This window comes from Scylla paramamosain, chromosome 44 (genome assembly GCF_035594125.1).
Source record: "Scylla paramamosain isolate STU-SP2022 chromosome 44, ASM3559412v1, whole genome shotgun sequence".
Taxonomy (NCBI): domain Eukaryota; kingdom Metazoa; phylum Arthropoda; class Malacostraca; order Decapoda; family Portunidae; genus Scylla; species Scylla paramamosain.
Window position 1 is genome coordinate 4,672,515 of NC_087194.1, and position 20,000 is coordinate 4,692,514.

Sequence of the window (20,000 nt, forward strand, 5' to 3'; positions counted from 1 at the left end):
AGTTAGGGTGTTACTGTTAGGTGTTACTGGAACACTCGTGAAGGGAAATGTGCGTTGTGTGACAATTATTTGTTGTTGTTGTTGTTGATTTCATTGTAAGATAACACAGTACAGGGCGAAATTCATTTAGTGGCCCTGTGTGTGTGTGTGTGTGTGTGTGTGTGTGTGTGTGTGTGTGTAAACAGGATGAGAGAGAGAGAGAGAGAGAGAGAGAGAGAGAGAGAGAGAGAGAGAGAGAGAGAGAGAGAGAGAGAGAGAGAGAGAGAGAGAGAGAGAGAGAGAGAGAGAGAGAGAGAGAGTACACTTTATAGCCAAACTTTCAAACATGATTCCTTTGTTGTATATGAAAGGAGGAGTACCTGAGGATGATAGGAAAAACTTTCTCTTTAATCCTTGGTTACTTGCCTGACTACTAAGGTTTACACACACACACACACACACACACACACACACACACACACACACACACACACACACACACACACACACACACACACACATACACACACACTTTCTAACTCGCTAACTTCATCTGACCTCCGACTAAATTATGATCTTTGTGTGTGTGTGTGTGTGTGTGTGTGTGTGTGTGTGTGGAAGGGAAACTACTAGATTGGTGTGTGAAAGTAGTAGTGGTGAGAGTGACTTTGTTCATAGGTAGGTGAGCAGGTGTGTGTGTGCGTGAGAGAGAGAGAGAGAGAGAGAGAGAGAGAGAGAGAGAGAGAGAGAGAGAGAGAGAGAGAGAGAGAGAGAGAGAGAGAGAGAGAGAGAGAGAGAGAGAGAGAGAGAGAGAGAGAGAGAGAATTATTTTTAAGTATTAAGAAATGTATTTTAGAAGTATAGATGTGTGTGTGTGTGTGTGTGTGTGTGTGTGTGTGTGTGTGTGTGTGTGTGTGTGTGTGTGTGCTAATGTATCTTTTCACATGAACTTATAAACTGAAGAAAAAAGAGAAAAACTATATTAGGTAAAGAAATGAAGAATAAATATAAGAAAACGAAGAACAACAAGTAAGAACTAAAAAAAAAGTAAAACAGGTGAGTTAGAGAGAGAGAGAGAGAGAGAGAGAGAGAGAGAGAGAGAGAGAGAGAGAGAGAGAACGTTGCCAGGCTGAGCGAGAGAAAGAGAAAGTATTAGTAAGGAAGAGAAGGAAGGAGAGACAATGAAAGTGTGTGTGTGTGTGTGTGTGTGTGTGTGTGTGTGTGTGTGTGTGTGTGGCTAGGTCTTGCAGCCAGTAACGGGTTGGGCGGCTCCAGGTGAAGACTTGCGATCAGACTCTGTGGCTCAGGTGAGAAAATTACTTGCCTTCACCTTCATGATAGATTATTAGTTTATCTCTAACTCATTTATTGGCGGCGTGGCTCAGCATGCGGGCCGGTGATTGGCTTGCTAGGTGAAAATCGGTGTTCTTTTTTTGTTTTCAGTCTGTATGATGTATCAGTGACGGATGTGTGGTTGTGCGTGGGTAGTGAAGGTAAAGGACCATATTCTGAGTCACTGCTGCGCCGCATATCCACTGCTTTCCGAAGGCCCTACATGAAGCTACACGGAGCTTTAAAGGTGTTTTTTACATTTCTAGTGACAGATTAATAAGATTTCTATATTATTGACTGGAGAAATACTTGTGAGAACCCAGCTGATCATTTCTGTGGCCTTGGGAAATAGTCGTGATGAGACAGCAAAGCGTTTTTTAATATAGGACTAAGTTAATATGGTGAATACTTGTGTGTGTGTGTGTATGTGTGTGTGTGTGTACTAATCTCCCGGCTGTGTGGACTGAAGGATGAGCGGATGCGAATAAAAAGTCCAAGTTGCGGATGTTGATGCCGGATTCTTGCGTCTTATCGAGGCCAGCTTTGCGCTGACACCGCCGATCACCCTGCGTGCTGCGTGAGGCTGCGGAGGCTGCGTGAGGCTGCGGAGGCGAAGTGAAGGCTGCACCACCTGGTGATGCAATGCTGAGAGTTGCCATCTGAAACTTTTATTTTAAAACCCTGCCGCGCTGCACCTCCACTACTCTCAAAAAGGCTGTGGTTGAAGTTAGATGGGCTTTCAAGGGTGTTTTTACGGTTGTAGTGAGAGATCAACAAGATATTTACCTTATTAAGAGGAGTGACACACTTGAGAACCCGGCTGATTATCACTGTGACCTTTAAAATTTATCGTGCAAGCGTTTCTTACTACACTGTCCACTTCAGCTAGAGGAAATAAAGAGATGGCAACACTGACCGCCCTTAAGCGAGTATGCCACATCACTCATTGAGACACCGACTTCAGTGCAGGAATATACGTGCGTGTTTAAGTGAGAAAGTAAAAAAAAACAAAGAAAACCGCGTTAAACATCGCGTTGGAGGGAAGATATAAGATAAGAGGAGAAACACACTTGATACACGACTGTTTTGCAAGGCCACAGAGATCGTGTAAACAACATTTGGAGTGCTGATCCTTCTCTCAGTTGAACACGGAGCGAAAGATGCCACAGACTTCCCTACCACTCCTCGTGCCCTATTCATGACAGCGACATGTGCCACACCGCAGCGCCCATCACCTGCCTCCCACGCCACAATGCACACTAGGGGCCAGCGAGCATTGTACACCAGGCTATACCGCAGCGTCGCCAGAGGTTAGTGCGTAGGTATAGCACTTGGGGTGTTGTGTTGGTGGAGCACTGATGGACCCCGTGTGACCTTGAGTGGGAATCCCTTAACGTTTTCTCCTCCCACAACTTTCTGAGTGACGGCAGGGCGTGATTGGTGAGGTAGGCGAGATGTTCTGAGTTCCACGGTAGCACTACCCGCGTATTAAGAACACTGCTCCTTCACCGCGACTGTTTTTCAAGGCCACAGAGATGGTTGTCTGGGTTCTCAAGAGTGTTTTTCCTGTTAATTATGTAGAAATCATATTAATTTGTCATTTAAACCATAAGAAAATAAATATAACCGTGTAACTTCGGCCCGTGTTCAGAAACGCTCTGTCCTCTCATCCCGGCTGTTTTCCAAGACCATGATTATCCGGGTTGTCAAGAGTGTCTTCCTGTTAATAATGTAGAAATCTCATTTTGTCACTAGAACTATTAAAACGCCCCTTACAACCCGCGTCACTTGAGTTATAATCTTCTGAATGTATTGGAGCGCGGCATGGAAGTGTCTCAGAATATGGATGGTGGTGTGTTAACCCATATGAAATTCAAACCTGTTATCTTAAAGGTAAACGCGTTCTTGCTTCAGACCGTGCACAGTTGTCGCCAGAAGTGGTGTTACATTGCAGTGAATGTCATGTCTTTAACCCTTAGATTCCGGTGATTAAACTATTTTCCCATTTGCCATGACGGGTAAAAATCATAAACCTAGGAATTGTCAGAAGATTGTTTGAATACTAATACTTTTTTTTTTCTCTGTGTTATTCTGAATACAATGATGTACTTTGTAGCTCCATGTGATCTCTGAAAAGGTTAGTTACGGCTCATCAAGGATCTCGCTGTGTGATCCGTCAACCAGAAACAGCCCGGAGAACACACACACACACACACACACACACACACATAATAATAGGGAAGAATCTGAGATGCTTCCCTATTATCAGGCTGTCCGTGTCCTCCGCTCTTATCAGGTCCCTTGGCTCTTATCAGGGTGCTTTCCACACGGCGGGTCGCTGCGATTGCCGTGTCGCACTCAGAATGGGAGAATAGCTTAGTTACCGCTAAATATACAGAGCTAGTGGCAATATTACGGGTGGAAGTAGATGCCAGACACTTCCACGCGCCATCTGACTCGAGAAACCGCGCTTGGAGCTCAAAATTGAGACGCGAATATTCTTAATTACGGGAACGATCGCCGTCGCTACGGACGCACTGATGCAATCGTTCATATATGATCACCGGAATGAAAGGGTTAATCCTTTCCATTCCCGTGTTTGTCCGTTGACCTTCCTAGCAGTGTGAAAATTGTTTGCACGGAGAGAAAAGCGAGAAAACACAAAGTTGATTTTGTCTTTTCGCGCTGCAGAGGTATTTACGAGAGATCAACACGAAAAAATAGCGTCCAGTAAGGTTAGGCATTGGGGAACACTTGTTTGGTCCGTGAAGGGATCAAATCGCATACACATTAATATATGGATTGGTTCACAGCATTACATTATCTGTGAACAAGAATGATAATATAACTTGCAGCTGCTGTAGTGGATTGAGTGGTGGCGCAGTGTGCAGTGAGCGTGGAGTTTTGGAAGTCGAACAAATTGCCTCACTGACTGATGACATGTTTTACTAACAGCTCCGGAAAGACCAAGATGTGATAAATAAGGGCTGATGCCGAATGCTTGTTCGTTATTACTGCTGCTGCTGCTGGTGCTGCTACAACGACAACAATAACAACAAAAGCTACTACTACTACTACTACTACTACTACTACTACTACTACTACTACTACTACTACTACTATTACGACTATTACTAATACTACTTCTACTTGTATTATTATTATTATTATTATTATTATTATTATTATTATTATTATTATTATTATTATTATTATTGTCGTTGTTGTTGTTGTTGATGTTTTTAGAGTATTGTGTGTGTGTGTGTGTGTGTGTGTGTGTGTGTGTGTGTGTGTGTGTGTGTGTATCAATTATGGGACAAGTGTGAATGCAGCAGCCACCTGTGCTGGAGTGTCGGCATGCACAGCTGCTGCACACGTGCGTACATATTACAATTAGTGGCAATCTTTGCAGCACAGCACAGCTTCTTCCTGGTCTGCTCCCTGGCGCGCGTGATACGCCGCAACGCCACACCGATGCGCTTCTTGGCGGTGATAACAGCGGTGGTGGTGGTGGTGCTGGTTGTGGTGAATCTGGCCTCTCACCACGCTCATGCTACTGCCACTACTGCTAACTTCTTCAAGTGAGTGTGCGTGTGTGTTATGCAGTATCGGAGTGATCAAGTAATGCTGTATTCATACACTACATCTGCCGCTCCCCTCCTGCAGGATGCCGGCGCCGTGGGGCTGGCGGTGCGAGGACGGGCGCTGCGTGAAGCACGCGGCGGCGGGCGGCTCGGACCTGGTGCCCCTCAACCAGTGCAAGCTGACGTGCGGGGGCGCGGGCGTGCTGTGGCCGCTGCCCGCCTCAGCCTCCGTGGGGCGTCGTGTGTCGCTGTTCCTGCCGCAGAACGCTGCCCTCAGGCCCACGTGCCCCGCGCAGGTGTGTCCGCTGCTGCAGGAGGCCTTCGTGCTGTTCCGCGACGCCCTGCAGCGCTACCACCCGGACTACACCAGCGGGGAGGCGCCGTGGGCGGGCCCCTGGGACGCCGCCACCGAGGCGCACGCGCTGGTGGTGGCGGTGACGGTGGAGGGCGCGCAGGCACACCTCACGCTGGACATGGACGAGTCGTACAGCCTGTCCGTGAACACGTCCGCCGACGGCGCCGTCACCACGGCCACCATTGTGGCGCCCACCTTCTTCGGGGCGCGCCACGCCCTCGAGACGCTCGCGCAGCTGGTGGACTACCACGAGACGCGCGACGCGCTCATGGTGGTGCAGACGGCGGCGGTGACGGACGGGCCGGCGTTCGCGTACCGCGGGCTGTTGGTGGACACCTCGCGTAACTTCGTGACGGTGGCGGCGCTGCGGCGCACGGTGGACGCGATGGCCGCCAGCAAGCTGAACACCCTGCACTGGCACATCACGGACTCCCACTCCTTCCCGCTGGCCCTGCGCTCCCTCCCAAACATGGCCTACTACGGCGCCTACTCCGCCAGGCAGGTGTACACGCCGGCGCAGGTGCGCGACCTGGTGCAGTACGCGCGCGTGCGCGGCGTGCGTCTGCTGCCCGAGCTGGATGCACCCGCACACGTGGGCAATGGCTGGCAGTGGGCCGAGAAGGAGGGACTGGGCCGACTTGCAGTGTGTGTCAACCAGGTGAGTATATTCAGTCCTGTACCTCTGTGAGGCAGGGTGTGGCTGGGTGGAACGGGCTGGTGGAATGAAATCCTTTCGTGTTACTGTACTGAAATCCCTGTTTGCTCGAATCGGCTTCCACGGTGCCAATCCCTTACAGGAGCCGTGGCAGGAACTGTGTGTGGAGCCTCCGTGCGGGCAGCTCAACCTAGCCAACCCTGCAATATACGACATCATTGGGCAGATCTATGAAGAGATGTTGGACATCTTCGCTCCTGTCGACATATTCCATTACGGCGGGGACGAGGTGAGTGTGGGACAAAGAAGGGAGGGAGGGAAGGAAGAAGGATAAGATAAAGAACGAAATCGGAGGAAAACTATATAGCACTTTCACCTTCTGTCTTTATTCGAACAGTTTTTTGTCTGTTTTATATTTATTTCTTCTAACTTTATCTTGGATGGGACGTCCTCGCATGAGTGAACCATCACTCACTACGTCGGACACCTGTGCCACCCTTCACACGTAGGCTGTGGCTGTACGTAAGGGTGTGTTGATGGTCCTCCACACCTGAAAAATTGATTAACACGCAGGAGCATTCACCACACGTAGGGGCACATCTGTGGTTATTGATTGCCAAAATTATAACACTTCACTCTCCCAACAGGTGAACCTGAACTGCTGGAACTCGACGCAGGAGATCAACTCTTGGATGACTGCGAACGGCCACGGCGTGGACGAGGAGGCGTACTACAGGCAATGGGCGGTGTTCCAGGAGAAGGCGCTGCAGCTGCTGCAGAAAGCTGCCAAGGGGCGGAAGGTGGAGGGAGTTCTGTGGACCTCGGAGCTGACCAAGCCCGGCAGACTGAATCTGTCCCACAACTCCTCGCAGTACATCATCCAGATCTGGAGCACGCAGGACGACCCGGTCATCGGGGAGATGCTCGCCATGGGGCACAGACTCATCTTCAGCAACCACGATGCCTGGTACCTCGACTGCGGCATGGGGGCGTGGGTGGGCGATGGGAACAATTGGTGCAGTCCTTACAAGGGGTGGCAGACCGTATATGACAATAGCCCTCATGCCATTGCCACGAGCCTGACAGGCTCTCCTAACACAGAGCTCATCCTTGGGGGAGAGGCCGCCCTGTGGACCGAGCAGGCAGACACCAACACTGTGGATGCCAAGGTACGGATATGAATTGACATCAACCTTAACTATTTCTATTTACTTCTGTAACATTCGCAGCCTTAGGGCAAGTTTACAATCTGTGGAGTATCATCTCTTCCTCTACTAAGCCTCATCTTTTCTTGGGTGTATGGGACAACTGACAGGAAGCCCTTCTCAGTTCCCTCCTACATTCTCTATCTTGACTTTCAATCCAAAGATGCATGTTCCGTTTTTGTACACAACAATTCAATTTGCTCTCGTCCCCACGCCCTTGAGTGTTCCAAATTATTTACCATCGAGTTCAGATTTCAGAGCCACTCCCAAACTAAATTCATGTGCTGTATACCTCTCTCCTAACTCTTCAGACTATTGAAAATTCTTTTGACTGTTCAGCTTTCAAAGTGATGCACATTCTGTCTTCCCAGTGTTCACCACCAGCTTTGGCTTTCATCTCTCTTCACTAACTTACCCGGTGAACTTGCCTTTAACTTTGCTACTCTCCACGACCTCTAAATAGTGTAGCAACCTGACTACACTTGTGTCCACGCAGGTGTGGCCGCGCGCCGCAGCGCTGGCGGAGCGTCTGTGGAGCAACCCGTCCACCTCGTGGCAGGAGGCAGAGACTCGCTTCATCCACCACCGGCAACGCCTCGTGCAGCGCGGCGTGCAGGCGGAGCGAATACAGCCCCAGTGGTGCCACCAGAACGAAGAACTCTGCTACCTCTAGTGCCAAAGCAATGCCATTGTAGGATACCTTGTGAAGACCCTCCAGGTGGTGTAGGTAAGGCATGCGGTGTCACCACAATAAGGTATGCCCCTGCAGTGTGTGAAAGAGACTCTCCTTGTTTTGCCAGTGTTTAGAGATCTCACGCTTAATGTAATGTAGTTTGTAATTCCTTAGAGTGGCTTAGCTCTGTCTTGCCATGTGTAGTCCTGATGGCTCCTTGCACCTCTACTTGTGTTTTTGTCTCCTTGTAGCTTTCCTTGTGTTCTTGCAGCTTCCTGTATATTCTTATGTTCTTGTGCTGTCTAGGGGAAGAACTGGTCCTGTCTATACGTAGCTGTGAGTGTTTTGTTACCCATTTGTTCTTACCTTTTTGTACTTTTACAGAATTGAGTCAAGCTCGTAATGTCCCGGCTTCTGAAGTTAATGTGGAGTTTTCGGAACTAAACCGCTAGATGTCGTTGCTGCTCATCTAACTGTAGGAAAGAGAGCTAAGATATTGTTGTAGTAAATCCCAGGTGCGTAAAGATGCATAGAACATTGATCATCATGATACTATTGAAATGAGGTATCGACTTTTCAATATCCGGTATGGATAATATTGAGAGAATGTGGTCAAATTAATTGTTTTTTGTGTGATTATCGAGTAAACTGCTAGCATTATCTTAAACAAAGCATATTACAAGTATAAAAACTAATGATTTGGACAAAGAAAAAATAAAAAAAAAATCACACTGTACTATATAGCATGACACAACCTACTCACTAACATCGTGATATATGGCTCTAGTTTTTTTTTTTTTTTTTTTTTTTTGTGGGTATTTTAGCATCCCTCTCACGAAGCGAGTGACAAGGCAAAGTAATCGAGAACCAAAACAAACATCTCTCAGGCGATCCTTGAGTGACAGGAGAGGAGCACAGGAAACTCTTTCACCAGTTTTGTAGTGGAGATGGGCACCGCACCAACATTCAACTTCTTGTTCAACAACGTATTCTAAGTTCAACCAGCGCGGCCGAGTCAGGTGTTTGTTTTGGTTAGAGATACAGCATTACTATCGCCTGGACACTCGAGTTGCCAATTTTTTTTTTTATTAAAATTGCTGTTTCCATAAACTAGGAAGGAGATCTATGTAATTTGGACTTTTGACTGTCACAGACATGTTGCCTTTATGTTTACTGTCGTCTAGATTAAGACGTTTCCAATCAAGAGTGTATTCATTTGGAGATCTTAAGATGACCAAATAAATCTAAATGCCGATTCACTAGAAAATCAACTTATATACATTTGTTCATGAAAAGATCTTGATTTTACTTGTGTTACTACTTAGAAGGGATTACGTAGAAAAATATATTATATAAGCCCATTGCATCTTCATGTAAATAGAATAACACTGTAGCTATATCTGATATTGCTTATACTCGTATGTGAGAGAAGAGTTTGTCTGTGCTGCCACCTGCTGACAAACACTAGTTCTGAAAACTCCCCATTGATTATATAGATCTTTAAAGCTGTGGATGCTCCTTGCACACACAGCTTCGTCAGTCAATGAATGTGTGTGTGTGTGTGTGTGTGTGTGTGTGTGTAGCTGGAGGGAATGGTCACACGTACTGGTAGATCGAGATAATTATAGACGTATCGTTCACTTTTCCTTCTAACCTTTGCTCCTCCTTTGTACTTTTCTCTGTCACTCTTTCTTGCATCCCTTCTCCTTCCTCCCTTGTTTGACTCGATGGGACTAGACTGACAAGTGACCCCGCGAGAGAGAGAGAGAGAGAGAGAGAGAGAGAGAGAGAGAGAGAGAGAGAGAGAGAGAGAGAGAGAGAGAGAGAGAGAGAGAGAGAGTGTGTTAACGGTTTGCTTTCTTTTTTTTTTTTTTTTGACTTTCACTTTGTGTGTGTGTGTGTGTGTGTGTGTGTGTGTGTGTGTGTGTGTGTGTGTGTGTGTGTGTGTGTGTGTGTGTTTAAAAGTGTGCGTACCAAAATGGATGATAGGTTATTATTATTATTATTATTATTATTATTATTATTATTATTATTATTGTTATTGTTATTGTTATTATTGTTATATTATTATTATTATTATTATTATTATTATTATTATTATTATTATTATTATTATTATTATTATTATTATTTGCAGTAGTAGTAGTAGTAGTAGTAGTAGTAGTAGCAGCATCAGATATTTACACTTTGAAAGAACTAGTATTTTTTCTTTTTTTCTGTCTTTCCTCTTTTCTGCAATAAACTTGATAAAAAAAAACGATTTATTATTTAGAGCGAGCATTTTCTATCTGCTCTTTCTTTTCAACCTTCATATGATGAACGAGAGAGAGAGAGAGAGAGAGAGAGAGAGAGAGAGAGAGAGAGAGAGAGAGAGAGAGAGAGAGAGAGAGAGAGAGAGAGAGAGAGAGAAATGTGTCACTTTTACCTGTTTAACGAGGGTCAGATAAGATCAGAGGATAAAAAATATGCGATCTAGTTGTCTGTGATCAACAGTCACAACAATGCGTAGAGGACAGAAGTAGAACAAATTGTGCATGTGTCGGATCAGTCTCAGGTTTGGGGCAGTCAGGCCGCCATTCGGCCAGCGTGTGTGGGCAAGTGTCAGGTCAGGCCACGGTCCTCACCTCGTCACGGAAGAGAGCGGAGGCTTCTCGCTGCTGTGCGTCTCGAGGAGGAAAGGAACTTTTTGGTGGAATTTATTGAAATTTACAGAGACAGTCCTTGCCTTTGAAAGATTAAGAGCAAGAAGCACTCCGACAGACATGAGAAGCAACGAGCTGCTGGAGCACAAACTGAAGGAAAGAGATCACACTGCAACCACACACACTGCCGCCACACACACACACACACACACACACACACACACACACACACACACACAAAAAAAAAAAAAAACAAACAAACACAAGGAGCTCAGAACTGAGAGCGGGTCTTCGGGCTTCGTGCTGCCTGAATCGTGTATGGACGCTACTTTTTATTTATTTATTTATTTATTTATTTATTTTTGTGAATCTGGCCTGAGCGTGTGTGCCAGCCTTCTTTTAAGATTAGTCTACAGGCGTATTAAAAGTTCCCAGGTGATATTAAAGTTATATTTCGCGCATGTCAGACCTCATCCAGGTCATGATGTGCTGTTTGTTCCCACGATGCAGGCAGGGTGGAGGCGTGGTGCAATCACTACAGAGGAGAGTGACTCAACATGCTGCAGGGGATGAGGGGTGTTCCTTACTAGAGGAGATTAAATCTTTTCAATTCACATTCTTTAGAGAATTGCAGGTTAGGAGAGGGTCCGATAGGTTTTGCAGTGTCATAAACGATATATAACAAAGGTGACAAACAAAAGCCTCAGAGTCAGCAATAACGACAGAACAAAAAATAACGGGTTAAGGTTTGATAAAGTTAAATTTGAAAAAAAAAAAAAAGAGAACATAAGAACAAGAAATAAGGGAAGCTGCAAGAAGCGAGCAGGCTTACACGTGGCAGTCCCTGTATGAAATATACCTACCTATTTCCATCTATTATTCCCATCCATAAACCTGTCTAATCTTCTCTTAAAGCTCTCTAGTGTCCTAGCACTAACAACATGATTACTGAGTCCGTTCCACTCATCTACCACTCTATTTGAGAACCAATTTTTTCCTATCTCCTTCCTAAACCTAAATTTTTCAAGTTTGTACCCGTTATTTCTTGTTCTTCCCTGGTTGCTGATCCTAAGAATTTTGCTTACGTCCTGCTTGTTATAACCCTTATACCACTTAAAGACTTCTATCAGGTCCCCTCTTAACCTACGTCTCTCTAAAGAATGTAAATTTAACAGCTTCTATCTCGCCTCGTAAGGAATACTCCTCATCCCCTGTATCCTTTTAGTCATTCTCCTCTGTACTGATTCTAATAGACCTATATCTTTCCTGTAATGTGGGGACCAGAACTGCACAGCGTAGTCTAGATGAAGTCTGACCAGCGCCAAGTATAACTTTAATATTACTTCCGACCTTCTACTTTTAACACTCCTAAAAATGAATCCTAGTACCCTATTTGCCCTGTTTCTGGCCTCTGCATAGGTAGGAAGGAATTGATTCTTAAATAGAGTAGTAACTGATGGAATAGACTCAGTAAACCCGTTGTTAGTGCTGAGTCAATGGGGAACTTTAGAATGTTAGACAAATTCACAGACTTAGATGATAATTCGATATAGGCAGGCATGTTTCTCACAGGGACTGCCACGTGTAGACTTGGCGGCTTCCTGCAGCTTCTCTTGTCTTCTGTTCTTACGCAAAAACTGTAAGCAACATCAGGACTCCTCTCAAACCACTGATCCCAGAGTAAACTAGAAGAGTTCGCCCTAAAAGATTCATTTTCTGTTGAGATATTTTAAGGAGAAACTCGTACAAAAATATGAAAAAAGTTGAATTCAAGCTAACTTGGTGTTATTTCCTCATATATTACCCAGTGTCATCACCTTTCCCTTTCCCCTCCTCTCTTGTCCCTCCACGACCATCACTCCACTAAAGATAAACTGATGTTGCCGAGAAATGGCCGCCATATTAAAGAAAACACGCCGCACATTTCAGAATAAAATAGTTCCACCTTAAGATTGAGATGGTGCCGTTTTCTGAATATTTTCCTTCCCATCCTCCCCATCACCCCATCCTTGCCTTCCTTCCACCCCTTCCCTTCCTTTCCCTTTCCCTTCACCCCTTCCCTCCCCTGTCCTCCCATTTCTTTACTTCCTTTCCCTTCTCCTGCCTCCCATTCTCTTCTCTTCCCCTCCCTCCATCTCTTCCTTTCTATTCATCCCTTCTCTTCCCTTCCCCCTCTTCCCTTCCCTTCTCTTCTCTTCCCTTCCCCTACTCCTCTTCACTTCTTTTTATCCCTTTCCTTCCTCCCCATTCTTTCTCTCCCCTTTCCCTTCCCTTCCCTTAATTTTAATCCTTCGTCATAAACTTAGTACTATTTCTCTTCTTTATTATTTAACTACTATTTTAAGCAATAATCTCCCTCGTCTTTGTATGTATTTATTTATTTTTCTATTCTTACATGTGTTTATAGAAGTATGTATGTATGTATGTATGTATGTATGTATGTATGTATGTTTGTTTATGTAAATCTGAAGTGATTATCGTAATATCTGTTTCGATGTTTTGATTTTTTTTTTTGTTGTTTTCAATTTATTTTCGTTTATCTATTTGTTTATTTTTATTTTATGTTTATTTTTATGGGTGTTGGGTATCAGTAAAGGTTTGTTTGTTTGTTTGTTTGTTTGTTTTAGGTTTGGTCTCTCTCTCTCTCTCTCTCTCTCTCTCTCTCTCTCTCTCTCTCTCTCTCTCTCTCTCTCTCTCTCTCTCTCTCTCTCTCTCTCTCTCTCAACGAAATCAAGGAAACTGAGCCGGAATAAAAAAAAATATTGTTGATGGAAAAATAAAACAATGTAGAAATAAAAATATGGAAAAAAATAATAAGCATGAATCTCTCTCTCTCTCTCTCTCTCTCTCTCTCTCTCTCTCTCTCTCTCTCTCTCTCTCTCTCTCTCTCTCTCTCTCTCTCTTTCTCTCTCTCTCTCTCTCTCCGTGATGCTAAAAGGACACCTCGGGATAAAGCTTGAAAGTGAAACGGGGGAAGGTGCCTTTTTAAAACAACAGAAAATAAAATAAGGAGAAAAAATCCGCCTGTTGTCATCAAGCGGGACCAACTATCGTACACAAGAGACATGAATATCGTACGTGCCTTAAATGTAAACAGAGGGAGCGAGAAAGTTAAGTCTCTCTCATTGTTTTATCACTACCCTGCCTCTCCCTTGACTTTGCGTGTTTGTATTGGTGTGGAAGAGGGCGTGACGAGGGGGCCGAGAGCAGGATAGGAGATGGGTGGTGTGGTGGTAGACGTATGGGGTTTCAAGATACTTATCGTTCAGTTTTTGACTCGTTTATAACTCTTTGGGGGCTGGTACCTCTGTAGGCCTTCTTTTTTTTTTTTTTATCTCTCTCTGAATTTTGTTGCCCTTGGCTGGTGCCCCTCCTACACACACAAAAAAAAAGAAAAGAAAAAGATGAATGTAGATGGAATAATGGAGAGATGGATAAGTAGATAGATAGATAGACAGATAGGCAATTGGGTAGATAGATAAGTAAATATAGGTGTATACATACAGAAAGAGCTAGGCTGATAGACAGACAGATAGACAGATAGATTAAGGTGACCAGAGCCCATCTTTAGGCGGGACAGTCCAGCTTTTTCAACGTCTGTTCCGCTTGTAGCAAAATGTCCCGCTTTTTTAATGTTTGTCCCGCTCTTCCCTGATCGCCCCACTTCACATGTAAAACTGATGACACTATGTAACAAAATTTCACTTTTGTCTTGTCCTTTGGCCCCAAACCATAATTTTTCAGTTCTTTCCATCCAAACAAAATAGAAAAGTTATTTTGATCCTGAAACTTTGCTTTTGTGGTTAGAACAATGAATTTACATTTTTGCCTTATTTCATTATAGTATGTGATGGGTTATTGTTGGTTTTCATGTCAGGTAAAGACCTTTGAAAAATCTCAATTGTTTATCTAATTGCATTTGAAATGTTGCAAATAAGTTAAAACAGTGAAAGAAAGAATATAAAGTGTTCTAAAGATTTTTAGTCTTAATACGATCATTCTTGAACTGACCAGATCTAGCAAGAAATTTTTCATATTTGGAAAAATTTGCTTACATTTCAGAAATCTTCTGAAATCTTTCAGAATTTTCTACCAGGCACTTTTAGAAGTTTCTAGAACATTTTAGAACATTTTATTCAATGTAAATATTTCAAGAATATTCTAGAACTTTCTAGAATACAATAGAAATATGTAAAAATATCAAGAATTTTCTAGAATCTACAAGAATTTTCTAGAATGATTCAGAATATTCTAAAATAGGTTCAAAAATATTCTAAAAAGACTGGGAACATTCTGGAACACATTCTAGAAAGACTAAGAATATTCTAGAGTACTGCTTGACAATATAAGATTAGGGGCTTGCAATCCACCAATCAGTTATGCTTTGGCTGCCTGAGAAGACACATCACAAGAGGTGACATGACATCAAGAGGCTGCAGTCATTCTCCAGATGCATTCTGCTACATATGTGGTCAATTCATCAAGACAAGAGCAAAGAAGTTCTCAGTGACAGCATCTGAAAAAATCTGTGAAGCTTACAAAGCTTATTTTGCTGTGCCAATTTGGGACCAAGACAAGACCTGGGCGCCTCGTTTTGCTTGTGAGCATTGTAACAGAACACTAGAAGGTAAAATAGCTGTTTGTTTTTCAAGAGTAAAATCCAATTAAGAATTAAGAATAAAAATAAAATACGTTTAACAGAAACTCATACTGTTGTTCTTTTACAGGATGGTATAGAGGGGAAAACAGAGCCATGAAATTTGCTGTTCCAAGAATATGGCGTGAAGCTACTGACCACTCAACTGACTGCTTTTTCTGCATGGTGGATCCTTCCAAGCGCAGATCTGGGAAAAATGCACCTGCTGTTTTGTATCCAGACATTCTATCTTCCATTGCACCAGTACCACACAGTGATGATCTTCCAGCTCCTCCATAAAGAAGTCGACTATCAGAAGAAAGCAGCAAGTCAGAAGATGAGCTAAACAGAAAGGAAGACTGTGACATCACTGATACAGTTGTAGTTGGGAGGAATCCTTACTACCCAAACCAAAGAGACCTCAATGATCTCATCTTGGTTCGGCAAAGTCACATGGTGAGCTTTGATTTCAAGGCTGAAGGAATGGGATTTACTTGATGACAGTGTGTGAGTGACCAGCCAAAGAAAACGTCACAAACATTTCTCCTGCTTCTTTGCAAAGGAGGACAGGCTGTGCTGCTGCAGTGATGTATCAGGCTTGTCTGATGCTATTGGAATTGCTTGCAATGCAGATGAATGGAGACTCGTCATTGACAACTCCTCCAAAAGCCTGGAAGCTGTACTTCTGCACAGTGGAAACAAGTATCCATCTCTGCCTCTTGCTCATTCTGTGCATCTTAAGGAGGACTGCAGCAGTGTAGAGCTTCTACTGGAAACTTTGAACTACAACAAGAATGGCTGGGAAGTTATTGGAGACTTCAAGATGGTGGCTTTCTTGATGGGACTGCAAGGAGGTTTTACAAAGAATCCCTGTTTTCTTTGCCTTTGGGACAGTAGAGACAGAGCAACACATTACCAGAGAAAGCACAACAGTGGGAGCACACAATATCAAACATGAGCCATTGGTGAATCCTCAAAATGTTTTGTTTCCTTCACTACACATTAAACGGGTCTCATGAAACAGTTTGTTACAGCTCTTGACAAGGAGTCTGCTGCCTTCATATATCTTCAAGACTTCTTTCCTAAGCTTTCAGAGGCAAAGGTGAAAGCTGGTATCTTCACTGGACCACAAATGAGTAAAATTATGGAGTACTCAGAATTTCTACAGAAGCTCACAGAAAAGGAGAAAAAAAACTTGGGAGTGTTTCATTGGTGTAGTACAGGGGTTTCTTGGCAACAACAAGGCTGTTAACTATATGGAACTGGTTGAAGCTTTAGTGAAAAGCTATGGTGAGATGGGCTGCAGAATGTCCTTGAAGGTCCATATCCTAGATGCTCACCTCGACAACTTCAAGGAGAATATGGGAGCATATTCAGAGGAACAAGGGGAGCGCTGCCACCAAGATATAATGAACTTTGAACAGAGGTATCAGGGATCCTTCAATGAACACGTGATGGGAGACATTTTGGGGCTTATACGTGAAAGTGATTTGTTGTGTTCACGCAAATCAAGAAAAAAAAAAATGTTCATATTTAATAAAAAAAAAATTAGTTTAAGAAGTTTTGAAATAAATTTGTGTCATTTGAATTCTTTTTTGTTATCTGTCCAAAAATGGTGAAATTTAGCTATTTTGGAGCAAAAAATCATTCTAAAACCACAAAAGCAAAGTTTGACAGGAATAATGGACATTTTCTATTGTTTTGCAATGAAAAGAGTTGGAGAATAACACTTGCTTGTCAAAGACAAAAACTGTGTTACACAGTGGAGCAGCAGCAGCAGCAGCAGCAGCAGGAGGAGGAGGAGGAGGAGGAGGAGGAGGAGGAGAATACTTTATCACCATCAACAATACAATCAACACCAATATTACCAAATTTTCTCTCTCTCTCTCTCTCTCTCTCTCTCTCTCTCTCTCTCTCTCTCTCTCTCTCTCTCTCTCTCTCTCTCTCTCTCTCTCTCTCTCTCTCTCTCTCTCTCTCTCTCTCTCTCTCTCACACACACACACACACACACACACACACACACACACACACACACACACACACACGAGTACACTACGAAGTTCATATACAGCTAATGAAGTAATAAAGTTTGATAAGATTATAATCTCATCAAACTTTATTATTTGATTAGCTGTATATGAACTTTGTAGTGTGGGTTTGTATGTCTGGAGAGAGAGAGAGAGAGAGAGAGAGAGAGAGAGAGAGAGAGAGAGAGAGAGAGAGAGAGAGAGAGAGAGAGAGAGAGAGAGAGAGAGAGAGAGAGAGAGAGAGAGAGATTTGGTAATAATGGTGTTGATTGTATTGTTGATGGTGATAAAGTACTCTCCTCCTCCTTCTCCTCGTCCTCCTCCTCCTCCTCCTCCTCCTCCTCCTCCTCGTCCTCCTCCTCCTCCTCAATATATTCTTCCCATTCTTATTTTACTAGTTCTTCTTGTTCTTAGTGTATTTTTTTCTGTTCCTCTTGTTATTGTCATTCTTCTCCATCTTTTTCTGTTCACTTTGTATGGGTGTACAGTAACTTCATGCACCCATACACTGTGGCTGCTCGCGTGACTTGACCCCATGACCCCATCTCCTCATCACCCCTTCAGTCAGTCGTGAGGAAGCCAGTCACGGATGTCGAGGTGAGGAGGGAAGGATCAGGGAAACTTTCTCCACTATGTATAACTTTATCTCGTCAGTGTGCAACCAGCCTCGTCTTGCATGATCGCTCCTTGCTTCGCTGCCGCCGCCACCCCCGCCTCTTTATTCTTTAGTAGGTTTCCTAGACGAACACACGGGTTTATGTTCATTGTGCATTGTGCAGACTCACAGCCTCACACTCTCACAGCCTCATACCTCACAGCCTCACAGCCTCACAGCCTCACAGCCTCACAGTCTCACAGTCTCACACCCTCACAGCCTCACAGCCCCACACCCTCACAGCCTCACAGCCCCACAGCCTCACACCCTCATACCTCACAGCCTCACAGTCTCACAGCCCCACAGCCTCACAGCCTCACAGCCCAACAGCCTCACAGCCCCACAGCCTCACAGCCTCACAGCCTCACACCCTCACAGTCTCACACCCTCACAGTCTCACAGCCTCACAGCCTCACAGTCTCACAGCCTCACAGCCCCACAGCCTCACAGCCTCACAGCCTCACACCCTCATACCTCACAGCCTCACAGCCTCACAGTCTCACAGTCTCACAGCCCCACAGCCTCACAGCCTCACAGCCTCACAGCCTCACAGTCTCACAGCCTCACAGTCTCACACCCTCACACCCTTACAGCCTCACACCCTCACAGCCTCACAGCCTCACAGCCTCACAGCCTCACAGTCTCACAGCCTCACAGCCTCACAGTCTCACAGCCTCACAGCCTCACAGTCTCACAGCCTCACACCCTTACAGCCTCACACCCTCACAGCCTCACAGCCTCACAGCCTCACAGTCTCACAGCCCCACAGCCTCACAGCCTCACAGCCTCACACCCTCACAGCCTCACAGCCTCACAGCCCCACAGTCTCACACCCTCACAGTCTCACAGTCTCACAGCCTCACAGTCTCACAGCCTCACAGCCTCACAGCCTCACACCCTCACAGCCTCACAGCCTCACAGCCTCACACCCTCACAGCCTCACAGTCTCACAGCCTCACACCCTCACAGCCTCACAGCCTCACACCCTTACAGCCTCACACCCTCACAGCCTCACAGCCCCACAGCCTCACAGCCTCACAGTCTCACAGCCTCACACCCTCACAGCCTCACAGTCTCACACCCTCACACCCTCACAGCCCCACAGTCTCACAGTGTGCAGAAAAGGGCGTGCAGGGTCATCCTTGGCCCTGCATACACCACCTATGAAGAAGCCCTGACCACCCTGAGTCTGTCCAGAATATCCACCAGGCACCGAGAGGCTCTGGAGAAGTTTGGGAAGGGACTACTGCATCATCCGCGTCTCAGAGACATGCTGCCGCCCGACGCGCCTCGCCCTGTCCGTGCCACCAGACACCACAACAAAATAACGCCCCTGAAGGCGCCGCGCACGGACCGGTACAGACTCAGTGCGATTCCCACCATGGTGCGAGCCATCAATCAATAGTATATCCCTCCTAGATTAGTCTTACCGTTAGGATTAATGTTAAGTTTTTCCCCATCCCCTATGTACATTTTCAGTTTGTCAACTGCCTAAATAATAAACCGTTTATTATTATTATTATTATTATTATTACACCCTCACACCCTCACAGCCCCACAGTCTCACAGCCTCACACCCTCACAGCCTCACAGTCTCACACCCTCACACCCTCACAGCCCCACAGTCTCACACCCTCACACCCTCACAGCCCCACAGTCTCACACCCTCACACCCTCACAGCCCCACAGTCTCACAGCCTCACACCCTCACAGCCTCACAAATGAAGAATAAAATTTAGTCAAGAGTACTGAACGAAATGATGGTGAATAGTTAATGGAAAATTCTAATAACAATGCATCAGTTGTTACCTGTGGTTGCGTCACCGGTGCCAAGCTATCAGTGGAGTGCTGTTATCAGAGAGAGAGAGAGAGAGAGAGAGAGAGAGAGAGAGAGAGAGAGAGAGAGAGAGAGAGAGAGGGAGAGTGAGTGGATGTGATATTGACTATATGGAATCTTTATCAGTTATCACACAAGTTGAAGAAGCACTGCGATGCAAACAAACACTAAAGAGAGGGTAGTGCTTCTAATGTGGTTGTTCACTGATAGCCTTGGTAATTGTGTCAGTCATCCTGCTGTTTTCCTCATCATCATTGTCTGGCAGAGTTAAAAGTAAAAATCCCTAAAATGATATTGAAGTTACATTGCGGTGCTGGTCAGACCTCATCCATATCACGCTGCGGAAGTCTCCCGTCCCTGTGTTACGAGAAGGATGCAGGTCTATTACAACCAGCGCAGAGAATTACTAAAAGGACAAAA

The 20,000-nt window shown here is 44.9% G+C and overlaps 3 protein-coding genes across 9 annotated transcripts in view; all 3 read left to right on the forward strand.

Annotated features, from left to right (window-relative positions):
* The window catches only part of LOC135094146 (chitooligosaccharidolytic beta-N-acetylglucosaminidase-like), a 3,362-nt gene extending 3,347 nt beyond the window's left edge, over nucleotides 1-15 (forward strand). Inside the window, exon 5 of the mRNA XM_063993964.1 lies at nucleotides 1-15. This exon is cut by the window's left edge and continues 69 nt beyond it. Coding sequence (XP_063850034.1) covers nucleotides 1-6 — 6 coding nt within the window. The 3' untranslated portion in view covers nucleotides 7-15.
* LOC135094143 (chitooligosaccharidolytic beta-N-acetylglucosaminidase-like) overlaps nucleotides 1-16,604 on the forward strand; it is a 17,099-nt gene extending 495 nt beyond the window's left edge. The window contains exons 1-7 of one of the 7 annotated variants that reach the window (XM_063993959.1): nucleotides 565-681; nucleotides 966-1,286; nucleotides 4,724-4,892; nucleotides 4,978-5,908; nucleotides 6,048-6,194; nucleotides 6,553-7,074; nucleotides 7,607-9,041. In XM_063993959.1, coding sequence (XP_063850029.1) covers nucleotides 4,786-4,892; nucleotides 4,978-5,908; nucleotides 6,048-6,194; nucleotides 6,553-7,074; nucleotides 7,607-7,783 — 1,884 coding nt within the window. In that variant the 5' untranslated portion in view covers nucleotides 565-681; nucleotides 966-1,286; nucleotides 4,724-4,785 and the 3' untranslated portion in view covers nucleotides 7,784-9,041. Of the gene's footprint in view, nucleotides 50-564; nucleotides 682-965; nucleotides 1,287-1,422; nucleotides 1,559-1,599; nucleotides 2,622-4,723; nucleotides 4,893-4,977; nucleotides 5,909-6,047; nucleotides 6,195-6,552; nucleotides 7,075-7,606; nucleotides 9,042-15,152 lie in introns of those variants that run through there. The other 6 variants (XR_010263618.1, XM_063993960.1, XR_010263617.1 and 3 more) reach the window with 6 other exon arrangements.
* Nucleotides 14,845-19,475, forward strand: LOC135093954 (mucin-2-like). Its single transcript, XM_063993634.1, has 5 exons — nucleotides 14,845-15,025; nucleotides 15,694-15,915; nucleotides 16,096-16,210; nucleotides 17,907-18,855; nucleotides 19,329-19,475. Exons 1-5 carry the CDS (start codon nucleotides 14,845-14,847, stop codon nucleotides 19,473-19,475), a joined length of 1,614 nt encoding a protein of 537 aa, XP_063849704.1.
* Nucleotides 19,476-20,000: the final 525 nt, after the last annotated feature.

Bases quoted from the DNA above. Each gene is read 5' to 3' on its own strand.
- LOC135093954 (XM_063993634.1), top strand. From the start codon at position 14,845: ATGACATCAAGAGGCTGCAGTCATTCTCCAGATGCATTCTGCTACATA. The intron at 15,916-16,095 runs GTTTTACAAAGA...AGTTTGTTACAG, and splicing joins CTTGATGGGACTGCAAGGAG to CTCTTGACAAGGAGTCTGCT. The intron at 16,211-17,906 runs GTACTCAGAATT...CATACCTCACAG, and splicing joins CAAATGAGTAAAATTATGGA to CCTCACAGCCTCACAGCCTC.